The sequence below is a fragment of the Dysidea avara genome, chromosome 8, assembly GCF_963678975.1.
Source record: "Dysidea avara chromosome 8, odDysAvar1.4, whole genome shotgun sequence".
In the NCBI taxonomy this organism is placed as follows: domain Eukaryota; kingdom Metazoa; phylum Porifera; class Demospongiae; order Dictyoceratida; family Dysideidae; genus Dysidea; species Dysidea avara.
The window spans coordinates 30,962,253-30,975,203 of NC_089279.1; the positions used below are offsets into that span (position 1 = coordinate 30,962,253).

The following is a 12,951-nucleotide window of genomic DNA, read 5'->3' on the forward strand; positions in this document are numbered from 1 at the left end:
AGTTACTAATACTGAACATCACCTTTTAGCTGCAAGGAACCGTAAAGAAGATCGCTATGGTTCATTACTGACTGACCTTCAACAGGCTGGATTTTCAGTTAATCTTGTGACAATTGAGTTTGGGCCATTTCATGCCACAGACTGTCTCTAAATTAAGTGATGTATGCCATCTACCGAAGAATACTATTCGTTGTATTCTTCAGCAAGCAGCTCGTGTTGCAATCTCCTGTTCATATAGGATCTTTAATTCCCGTGCTTCCACTACTTGGGATGTAGTTGATCTGTTTACCTGTTGAGAAGCCATGTATAATTGTTTAGTTTTGTATGTAGTTTTTTTTTTTCTGGTCTTGCCAGGGCTCCATACTTTTTAGTAATAACTTGGTAACCCTGAGACTGGACTCCTGACCCCTTGTAATTATTTGTTCATGTAATTGTCAATTATTAGGACGTTTATCTCTCTGAACAGAAGAAGGCGTTCACGTATATGTAACATCGTTCATTGGCAAGCTATACACCTGTATACAGCCTGCCATCTTGTTCCGTCTCTGTATTTGCCACGGTCTGTATATTCTCCGTATCCATCTGAAAATGACGGTTTTGTATATATCCGTATATGCTTCCAGTTGCGCTGTGTGAACCCCCATTTCTGTACCAGAAATTTTAAGAACTGCATACCATATAAAACATTTGGCCTTGGAGCTCTGGTACACACTGGTGGTTACCACCACTCTTGAAGTTCAAAGCACCATTGCTTTTAAATTTACTTATTATTAATTATAAGCTGAGCACCAGTATTATATGCTTTTCATTTTACTATGCTGCAGTGCTCAAAAAGTTTAACCTATTGTGCTCACAATTATGCTCAAACTTTTGCCTCACTTTAATTTTCATGTTTAACTAACAGTTTTGCACTTTCTGTATATAACTTGGCTTGTGAGAAATTGTTCAAAGTTGATCATTAAAAATAATTCATTTAGCAGCTTCTTATGACAAATGTTTAATTCATTGGTTCATTAGAATTAACTGATAAGGCTATACCATTATGTACTTTGATTCTTTTTTGTGTGTGAAGAGTGTGTAGGAAAGTACACAAGGATACAAATACAGTAGCTAAGTATGTCAATCTTTCCACTGATAATAATTTACAGTATGGCAAAAATCTACCCATTATGCTAGCATTGTGCTTTATGTTTCAAAGCACCTATTGTGCTCCAAATTGTGAGGCTGGTGCCTACTTATTATGCTTTGAATTGCCTGCAAAATCAACCTATTATGCTATTTTTTATGCTATTCCATTTCCAATTATGCCACAATCATTGCTACAACTGTTACAAAAAATGCATAATTTATTATTTTGTAACTGCAAAATTTTGTTATTCAGTAAATGCTCCATCAGAGAGTGAGAATCTGGTGATTGCAAAATTATAACATCCCTTTTGCTAGTGAGAAGTCAATATAGGTTGAGTACAGAAGAAGTTCTGTATTCTAGGTGTTGCAGCTCTTGTGGCACTTGCCTAACGTGCATGGTGCTGAAGGATCAAGTTACTAATGGGTCTGGAAATTTTTTCCTGCATTAGATTAATTTTAAGATCTTTAATTCTTGATCATGACTCCCAATATTGTATATTTTATAACCTCCTTGCAGGCTGGTTCTTAGTGCATGGATACAACTTGTTCACTAACTTTTAAGTAGCTACTAGAGTTTCTAAACCAAAGATGATGCATCAGAGTGTAAGTCTACAATAGTTAATCGACCCAGTGACAGTGTAATTGGGTTAATTAACTAGTTTACCTCTGTACACCATGATAAATTATGTAAGTGGTTTATTTAGGTGCTGACTCAGTACTGCTCAATGATAATGACAAACTGTAATTCTACAAGAATTTGGCTAAGAGTCAAGCACAGAGTTTAGCTTAAGTCAAGGGTCAAGGCTTATTCTTTGACTTTGACCACTTTGATCAAGAATGATGATCGGCATATTGGAGTGCCACTCCCTTGCATGCACAAGGGGAATTTTGGTGACTAGTTTTCAAATTTAATTTTCTGTTGCGTGTACACTTAAATCTAGGAGGCTTTTACAAGTAATTATACAAATATGTATATATGTAAGTAATTATATGGTACATGTGTAGAGTTATAGGTATTTAAGAGCATAGTGAAATAAAAAATAATTGGATTATTTTATGTATAAATGCATAATAATAATTAAGTAGATCTAATTTGCTTTCTTAGATCTAAAATTCTAAAATTTTTGTGCCCCTGGCATACTTCCCTAGATTGTACTCACTGCCTTTGGCATGCAGGGGTTACTTCCCAGTGCCCTACCAAACCAGATGATATGCACATGTATGCCACTATCGATACATTTCTTTTTGACTTCTCAAAATGGATGAGGACAGTAGACCGGATTGAGAGGTATTTTTCTATAATATTACAGTGGCAGCTGCCTTTTAAATGTACTTAACTCAAGACTAAAATATGTCTTAAGTATGAACAGCACTTGCAAAACTTTTTAAAAATTTATTAATTAGCAGCACCCAACTAGCTAATATACAATTACATGTAGTGTAGGTGTTATTCCCCAATGGAACAGTCTATGTATTAACCTATCCAACAACTAGTAACAACTGCATTCTGTAATTGTAACTTAGTTCTTGGTAGGAAATTAGGAATGAGTTAGAGTCACTGAAGACTATACATTGTATAGTATTTTTAAAATTGTTAATCTAAAAATGAAGTAGGGTTTTATGCAATAAAAAGTAGTGAAACAAGAAACAAACTGATATAATATATTACAGCATAGCTTGGTGTGAAAATCCCTACTTTAATTGGCATTGAAGAAAATTATAGCTAATGTGCCAAAGTAGGGACTTTCCCACCAAGCTATGCTGTAAACGTTGCACTGGAAATACTCTAATAGAACAGTCGCACTAATACAACAGATATTCTAATAGAACAGTCACAAATTACACTGTAACTAGCTGTGCTACAACAAAAAACTAAACAAACTAGTATTTTATCTTGATGATTAATTTTCTGATCTTGATGGGCTTGAGTAGCAGTTTGATTTAATTTTGGCAGACAGCAATAATTATGGAATTTATGACATCCAGATATATAGAAGAAAGAAATTGACAGACTAAGTGACAATGAAGACTTAACACAGTGTATATGCCAGCCGAAAATCTGTAATTAGCTATCAAGTGAAGAGAGGGGAATGCATACTTTCTCAGATTAACCATGTACCAAATTCATTCACACACTAGCCCAAACACCTAGTCACGCTAGGAATGGTAGTACAGAGGTCTGTGTAATAGACAGATACTTCCATGGCAGTACAATGACTGACTATGGCCACCAAAAGAAATTGAACCTGTGTACATCAAATGGAAAATAGATATAGCAGGTGTATAGTATAATATCAGTGAACCAAACAACCAGAGGTGCTATCTTGGGAGTATGAGGTCATTACCTTTAGATTACTTCTCTTAATACCCATAAACCTTGTATTGCTGGCAGTATGAAAGAGTAATATTTTTCTCTTTAGTGCAACTACTATACAAGGATCTTAGTGGTACTATGTTGCTAGAAGGACTCATTTCCACCAATTGAATCACTAAAGTTGGTGGATAGCAATCATTCCCATCACCTCACTACATAGATTATAATGCAAGCAAAAGTTGTGTCATCATTATTATTATTAAATTTTTAACTCTGTATATACATACCAGATTACTGTACATATAATTTCACAACTACATACATGACTGTAGATTCTGCTTATGAAAATTCATAAATTATGTACATGATCAAATTCAACAGTAATGTGCAGCAAAGATATAGACCAAAATTTACTGTGACATTAACAATATCATGACCATAATTACTTAGTGTTTCTAAAACATACATTATCCAAGGTAAGCTTATCATAATTGTTGAATTATTTGTATGGGACAGTGAATACTTCCTGATTACCTTGAATAATGCTAACACAAAAACAAGTATGCTTGACATTCTAAGCAACATATAAAGAATACTATAGCTGATAACACCAAACTCCCATAGCAATACATAAGACATTCCAATTAGTGTGATTAGCTCCAGGTCAACTATTGTGCTAAAAAGATCTTCTAACACCATCCATTTCACCAGAACCAATTGCAGTTTAATGTCATATTTGGATTTTTTAATCAAGCCTCTGACAATTTCAATGATCAGTAATATTGTAAATGTAAAGGTACTATCTAACAGACATGTCATGATTAAAATGAGTGAATTTGGCATTACCATACTCCACAAGTAAGTATATGAAAAGCTGGAACTGTATGAAACTCTGAAATATAAATTGCCATCTTTCTTGTAACTAATGTGATAGCCGTCATAATCAAGATGCTGATGAGATATCAAGTCATCTCCATACCCTTTTGCCATAACATCTTTCAACACTCTTTTAGTACAAGCACTGCAAGTCTCATTGCTTATAAAAAATACTTCTTGTTGATGTACAACATCATACAATTGGTTGAGTAGTTCAACAGTAAATGCTCCATTCATTGGCCATTGACCTGACTTCTCTAGATCATAATCATGTGGACCCTCCATGAGGAACAAACCACCAAACACATGTGTTCCTTTATGATCACCATAACCATCAGCATCAACTCTTAGGCACACTTTATATCCACCCTCAAAAGCAAAGAATGGATCACTGTACCATTCATTGTGCTCTAATTTCTCACTAAAGTTTGACATTCTCAAAATAACTGGAGCTACTTGAGAAGACATCATGTCTGGTGAAATCCATATTGAAGTGCAATTGTCATAGTACTCCTCTAGATCTTGTTTAGAATCTACCTCATCATCATATGTATAGTTGGAAATCGTAGACTGAAGTGGGTTGTTGTTTGGTGCCATGGCCTGTGTAATCTCCGTTAGCAACGTAGTAATGTAAACCAAAATTACCAACATAGCTAAAAGCAGTGAAAGAACTGCTAAATTGAATCTCTTGTTTGTAGTATTAACATTGAAGACTATTATTTTGTGTTGGTTAGTTTTTGCTTTCTGTGAGTTATTTAGTACACTTATTCCACTGTTAATACTTTCTGCGGCACATGCAATAAAGGACATACCAGAGTAAATACATCTAACAATAGTATACAGCTCAGCATGTGAGAATTATGTTATTTTCACATACAAATGTGTAGCTACATTATATACTGATCATGAGATCTAGTTGTCTATCTTTACAGATAGTTTTTAAATACTAAGGGTGTTTTTATGTATGTGAAACAACAAGGTGGTCACCATTGACTTGCATGTGAATCAGGCTTTGTAGAAGCCTTATACTGTATTGATGTATGAGGCTTGTGTGCTAATCAAGCCTAATAGATAACTTAACCATTACAATTTCATGCAAAGTAGCCTACCAACTTTTTCTAGCTATTAATACCAATAGTCTATCATCTGACTGCTTTATTAGAGTATTTCATCATTTTATTATGCATGATCAGAATCCATACAGTGCTGGTCTCACATAGTGCTTAGAATAACTTTATACATTGATATCAAGATGCATGGTTGTGTGTTGCGCACCCCAAGAAGCCGATAACGTACAATGATGTGCAGGAAGTCAATACAAAACACGGTTTCCACATAATATATATAGCCCCCACTCCTTTCTCTTATTAAAGCAGATTTATAGTGGAATTTATTGCCAGGTAGAGCAGGCAAAATATAGAACATCAGAAAAATCACTCCAGTCATTCCCATGACCAAAATTTCAAGCTCCTTCTTCTCAGTTTTTGCACTTTGCAAAATCCATCACAAGACACAACCATTATCCAAAGTGGCACATGTGAAGGGTGCCAAAAGCAAATACCAGTACACATTTTTCATATGAAAGCTATACACATAAGTTAAACATTGCAGAAGTGCCTTTTGGTGGTTGAAGAAAATCAACAATGAGCTCACGCAAACAAATATCTGTAACAGGTGCTTGCATGATTGAATTTACAAACATGATAAAGATTACTCTGGTTTGCTGTTATAGGCCTACTAGACAAACTGTTTGAAAGAATGAGCTAAAAATTAGTATGCAGAAGATAGAAACCCAAACATGCACTCAATGATACTCTAATAAAATTATGTAGTCAGCAATCGATTTAATATACAATCACAGTACTGTATAAGAATAGATAGTTAGCTCAAAAAGTGATAAGTATCAATAAGAAGAAAGAATGTAGTCTGAAACCTTTGTTTTCACAACTATTTTTATTCTGAAGTGGACCACACCTTTGGTTGTTTTGATATAGATAAAATTATACAGTAGCAACATGTTGATCATGCCTAAACTGCTTCCAGTAATGGAAGGGACATTAGACAGCAACTTCCTCCACAAGCACATGCAGTTTAACTGCAGTTGCAGACATTATTTCCATCAGAAAAGGGAATCTCACAAGGCACTAATTTATAGTCTACATAGTTACAAACATGTGTGCGTGCGTGCGTGCATGAGTATATGTGTGTGTGTGTGTGTGTGTTCTAACATCATCTGCTATGATTGAGCCCAAGTATTGGAAGCTTTCAACATAGTCAATCATACCACCTACCACTTCAGTAGGTTCCTTCTCTTCCTGTGTGATGTCAATACCAGCACCCAAATGCATTGCCAGTGCTTCGAGAGCTTTTGGTGCTCTTAGGCAGGCAGTGTTTAAAGACGATAATTTGTCAGTTGTCACCAAGAGGAAAGTTTATCAGGCATGTGTGTTATCTGTTCTTATGAAGGAGATGGACACCTTTGAAAAGACATGTTAGAAAGCTAGATGTGTTTCATCATCAATGTGTGCGCACTGTATCAGAAATCACAAAATGGCAATTGTGGGAAGAACACATCTCATCACACAATGTCAAAGAAAGTCGGGGTGATGTGCAGTCCATTTCAACAAAGTTAATGAAACATCGCCTTGAATGGCTTGGACATCTCTTAGAATGTCAGATCAAAAAACCCCTAAGATAGTCCCCTTTGGTTGGTTGAAGAAGACACCTCCAAGATGTGGACCAAAGAGAAGACGGAGAGATTTTGTAAAGACCTGATTGCAGCAAACACCAATGTTGACACTAGGATTGATACTGCACTTAGTAGAGGAGAATGGTATAAATGTTATACTGAAGGAGCTATTAATTATCAATCTGCCTACCACAAGAAGCAAGCATCTTTAGAATTGGGGAAAGTTAGGTGTAATGAGTGTAGAAGAACATTTAGAAGAGAAGCAGATAAAGTTCGACACAAATGTTTAGTAGAGCAGCAGAAGCCTGAGCAAGACCAGCGAGGTGCAACACAATGTGGTGTGTGTGAGAGATGGTTTAGAAATAAAGATGGCTTAGCAGTGCACAGATGCAAGGGACCAATGAGAATTTGTCAACAAGATCCAGAACCAACCAACAGTTTTGCTTCCTTCAATTTGGAGGACCACGTGGACTGAGAGGCAGTGGACAGATAAAACAAGACAAGTGTGTGTGTGTGGGTGTGTGGGTGTACGTACATGTGTGCTCAGTGTATTTGGGTGTCATCCTATGTGGAAAGGGCTATATAGCCATAGGGAGTTTGGACACAACACGACTGATACATTTTTTGATTGTATAGTTCACATTCACACATGCATGTACAACAAATGTACTGTATTTACTTAGTTAAATACCACTCCTTCAACAGTAGCCACACTTGAGTGGTGCTACAATCGATTTCAAGTGTAAGGGCTTGAACATTGTTTTCAAGTACTGAGTGGTGGCTAATTTTGCTGCATTGATTTTGGAACTACAGCCTATAATTAAGGTAATGAATGCCATGACATTTAACTAAGTAAATACAGTACACACACAAAATCAATCACTAATTTCTTGCCTCACCAGAGACCCTTTACTAAAGACTGCAAGCTTGTACAGCAGGGAGTCAGAAACTTGACACTAAAAATTCCCAGTTCATGCCAAGTAATGACTTTATAACTAACTAGACAGGTACCCAAGGAGTCTTACAGCCTGGAGTCCAGAATTCCCTCTGCATTTAAGCCAGCTTAGCACTAAGACACCATGCATGCACACCGTAATATGATCACTAGGGACCTGCTATATAAAGACATACACAGAGGCAAACACATGCATGCACACATGTACAGACAAGCAGAGTGCATGTACAAACACACACACACAGTGTCACATACACATCTTGATGTGGCCCACTGAAGACATGTTCAACAGCAGCAGGGTTCTACAGACCAGTGACAAGCTGTTGTCTCCACAAAGACCACAATAGCATTTTGAAAGGTGAAAATTGATAATTGTTGTTATGAAAAATCTAAAATTTATGGAATAAGAAGTACTGAATTTTACAGAGAAAGATAAACTGAAACATGCCTCCTCCCCTCCACTGTGCACACACACACATACGCACACATTCACGCACGCACGCACGCACGCACGCACGCACGCACGCACGCACGCACGCACGCACTAGATTCACCTTTAAAGTTAACAATAGCTTGAGCAGAAGCTTGCATTTGATTGCCAGAGACAGCAGCTGACTCAATTGCTTTAAACAACTTCTTCCAACTAGCAGAGGAGTCCACTTCAAGCCAGTATTCCAGCATTTTATTGCAGCACCGTTTAACGTTGGTAGGATAGTCAGCCTCTATGTTTCTCAGTTCTTCACTAGGTAGACCCAGTAGTGTTCCTATCACTTTCCATTCTGCAGCATATTTCGGAGTAATATGCTCATAAAGATCTTTCAATAATGGAGTAGTGATAGCTGTATGAAAGTTGTAATATTTATGCGAGTATTTCTTTTCAGCTTGTCTCTTACCCTTCTCAGATGTTTTAAACTGCTGTAATCCGGCTTCATCCCAGTCCATTTGACGTACCTACCAAGCAATTTGTTGACTAGCTCAAGGACCAGCCACATCATAGGCTAACAAAAGCAATGAATTATAGCACCGAGAGGCGTGGCTTGACTGTACTATATATACCACACAGATTTCAGTGCTACTGCTACTATTATATCAGTACAGCTACAAGTTAGATACGGTTGATAACAAACTTCGTTATGAACTGAGATGGATGATTCTACAACCACGCCCTATTGTACATGTTACGGAAGTTAGTAATATTTCTGTGAAGGGCGGGCGCCAATAACACCACATGGATTGATTATTGCTGTGCAAACCTCAATTACAAAAGAGTCATAGCTAAGAGTGCTTTTTTGAAATGTTCCAAAGTCGTTGAGGTGACTGCTGGCCTTACTAGCTGACGCACTAGCTGAGGCTATTCCACTATCTAATGGCTCACGGCAGTGGCGGCGACTCTAGACCTGGCCTACAGGGGGGTCAAGTAGGGAACGGTGGGGTCTATTCTACGGAACGGAACGGAACGGAACGGAACGGAACGGAACGGAACGGAATGATGGACTAAACTGCGGAACGGAATGCTTTCTCAGATTGAAGCTTGCAGCTTACCATTGCTGTACAAATTATCAGTGGCACTTCCAGCAGGTAATCAAACGTACCCCAAGAAAGATAAAACGAATTTAAGGATCGATTGTGGGTTCTTGTTGGTTGTCATTAGTAACGAAGTACTAATTGTGGGAATAGCTGACTCAGTGTGTTCATCTTTGGATATATCAAGTAGGGAACTTAATGCATGACTTGTTTTTACTAGTATGTGAGTTATTTTTATTTACTTGACTTTAGAATGTACAGTCTGAGGCCCAGCCTTTCTAATCGGCATAAATCGGTATGTGTATAGCTACACTACAAAGGAAACAAGTATGGTGACAAGCTGAATCAACTCAGTCTAAGTAGAATCTAAAGGAATTTTGTGCAGTGTGTGAGGAGCAAACATTCAGATACCTCAAGGAGGCTATATTGTGTGAACATCAATGATTCATTAACAGAGTAGTGGACTGTTGTCAGATATCTCAGCCTGAGTACTGAGTTGAATTCTGGATGGGGTCTATTTTACAGAATGGAATGCTTTCTGAATCAACTTGCAGCTTGGCTAGCTGCTATCATTGCTGAAATTGCATTTTATCAGTGGAACCTCCAGGAAAATGGAATAGGATAATTATAAAACATTAACTAAGTGATTGTTTAGGTAATCATGACTTTATTCAGTCTAATAAACAGAACATATGGTTGATTGAGTGAGGTATCACTTTCAGAATGTTCAGACGACCAGTGATGAGATGCATGGATTCATCGAATTTTTGTTGTGGTTGGAGACATTAAATATCCAAAAGCAAACTGATTGTATAATATTAATTCACTTTCTTTATATTTTCTCAATTTTGAGCCTGTATACAAATAATTGAATTTTCCTTGTCAATAGAAATCCTAGAATAAGATGGGAGAGAAACTTATCTTTGTTTACCGATACTGTACAACCAAGAGTTCATAATACTGATTTGTATGGGGGAGAGAGTCTAACTCTCAGTATGGCCTGTACAAACACCCTGCGTAAAGTTCACCTTTCATCAAATCAACACCTTTACTGGGGGATAGAAAACTGTTGATTAGTGTTGCTGAAGAAGGTAAAGCCTTTGTTCTGAAATAAGGCCGAGGTGTTACTTTAAACAGGGTGTTTGGTGAATGCATTCAAGTTAGACACTCTCCACCTTATTATGAACTCTTGGTACAACTTCGAAGGAAATGAAGAAAACATACAGATGAATCAATAAAATCACTACAGTAAGGTGAATTACAGACTAGTGAGATCTTGGTTAATTAATGACAGTGGTTGGAGATTAAGTGTGGTAGCTTCTTGCTCTTGAATATGTTGCAAAGTGGAAGTACAAATCAAAATGGGATATCAATTTCATTATGAAAAATTTGTATACATAAATAATCTAGCATTACTATTTCATTTGTCCTCCACTTAAACATGCTACAACAGTACTAGTGTCAGTACATTGGCAGTGAGTCTACCTTGAAATCTCAACTCTAGAGTAGATCCAACACAGGACAGCCCGCACTGTAACAAATACATGTGATCCCATTGTAATTTCATGGACCAGCTGGACTGGGAATCACTTGAAAATAGACAAACAAATTTAACCTGTTTTGTTTGAAGTGAAGCATGTGAAATGTTACACTTAAGAAATCCTAGGATTCTTAGGTGGTATGTAATTAATGTGAGTGTTCCATTTCAGGTCTGACTAGATACATTGAAATTACACACACATCCTGGTCCAAATCACGTTTGCCTGGTGGCTATGGGCATGGTTTCACATGCGGCTTATAATAGAGATTTGGCTGATCTTGGAGTTTTGGCATTTAGCCTGATTCAAGGCTAGCAGTCAGACACATCCTTGAATTGTGCAACAGATACGTAAAATCAGCTCACTATTGAATACGGCATTAGTCCACTGCACCAGCTGTTAATATATAAATAACTCCATGCATACACTTCAGTGATGTTTGCAGAATATACCCTCCTTGCGGTCTGCCAAAATATTTGCTCCTCACACACTGCACAAAATTCTTCAAGTTTTAATTCAGCTGGCTCTTTCCTGTTACCAGTATCTTCCTGCTTGCTTTATTTATACACTGACTTATGACTTGAAAGACCGACCCAGACTGTTTTCTAAAGAAAAACAGCTCACATAAAGTTCCCTTCCGTATGGATGAACATCACTGATACAGCTCATCCCACAATAATACTTCGTTACTAATGACAACCAACAAAAACCCACAATCGATCCGTTAATTCTTTTTATCTTATGTTTAACCACCCACTGGAGATGCCACTGCTAACTTATAAGAGAAGTTTCAGCAATGGTAAGTTGCAAGCTTCAATTTGAGAAAGCGTTCCGTTCCGTGGTTTAGTCCATCATTCCGTTCCGTTCCGTTCCGTTCCGTTCCGTAGAATAGTCCCCACCTAGGGAACAGCATTACTAATGTTGCATGGCTGTAATATAAATCAGAATTTCAGGGGATGTAGGGGTGCAAGCCCCAGAAGCTGTAGGATTTTTGCAATTTGAAGGCTTGAAAAGAGCTTAAAATTTATACTAAAAACATGAAAAATACAATGCCAATCTATACTGCAACTTTTTCCCAAGATTTTTTTTAAAAGTTATTTTTCAGCAGGGGGGCCATGGCCTCCCCTGACCCCCCTTAGAATCGCCTATGACTCACGTTGTGAGTAGCTATTACTTATTGATTGTGGGAGCTGATAGCTAACAATACTGATGGTGACGAGTACAGGGATTGAGAGTAGGATAGTTTGTTAAAATCATTGTAGCTTTCTACTTTGCAGACTTTTCTACTCATACAAGATTATATGATTATATAGTAATTCTAGACCACAATTTAGTAGTTGCTGTAGCAAATATGTATGCTTGCACATCTCTGAATCTTTTCTATGTTGAGGATATCTTTCTGAGTATAATTATGGATTCGAAATTGTGCAAGCAATTCTATAAATTATTAAAGATTTGTAACATGACTCTTTGTTATAGGAAGGGAAGGATTAAATTTCTATAGAACTTAATTGCAATATACCCAAAGCAGAACCTAGATATCGAAAATATGTTTTACCACTTTAGTTTTTCATTCCTAAGTCATTTCATAACTGATGGAGTTGTTTTATAGTTTTACTATCAATATTGTGGCTATTGGTGAGCTTCTGTTTGTGATACAAAGCTAGAAACTCACTTATCAAAGTTGAACTTGAAAAGGAGCTGCCAGCCCTTTGACCACTAACGATCAGCTTGGTGATGTCACTCTGGAGAGAGATATACAATCATCCGGTAATTTGCAGTATTACAAGATATCATTGGCATATAGCTTTGTTGTAGGGTGCAGGGTATGTCATTTACAAAACATAAAAAAGAGGGGAATAAGACAGTTCCTTAGCTAGGGTACACCAGATGTCACTGCAGAAAAGTTGCTACTAACTAATACCAT

The 12,951-nt window shown here is 37.1% G+C and overlaps 1 protein-coding gene across 1 annotated transcript; it reads right to left on the minus strand.

Annotated features, from left to right (window-relative positions):
- Positions 1–3,696: 3,696 nt before the first annotated feature.
- LOC136262784 (uncharacterized) lies at positions 3,697–9,126 on the minus strand. Its single transcript, XM_066057181.1, has 3 exons — positions 8,856–9,126; positions 8,517–8,801; positions 3,697–5,103 (listed from the first exon to the last, which is right to left on the minus strand). Exons 1-3 carry the CDS (start codon positions 8,902–8,904, stop codon positions 3,782–3,784), a joined length of 1,656 nt encoding a protein of 551 aa, XP_065913253.1. The 5' UTR covers positions 8,905–9,126; the 3' UTR covers positions 3,697–3,781.
- Between the last annotated feature and the right edge of the window lie 3,825 nt (positions 9,127–12,951).

Excerpts from the sequence above, each read along its gene's own strand:
- LOC136262784 (XM_066057181.1), bottom strand. The coding sequence starts at position 8,904 with ATGGACTGGGATGAAGCCGGATTACAGCAGTTTAAAACATCTGAGAAG. Across the intron at positions 8,802-8,855 it reads GTTTAAAACATCTGAGAAGG|CTATCACTACTCCATTATTG; the intron begins GTAAGAGACAAG and ends ACTTTCATACAG. Across the intron at positions 5,104-8,516 it reads AGCTATTGTTAACTTTAAAG|AAAGTATTAACAGTGGAATA; the intron begins GTGAATCTAGTG and ends CATGTGCCGCAG.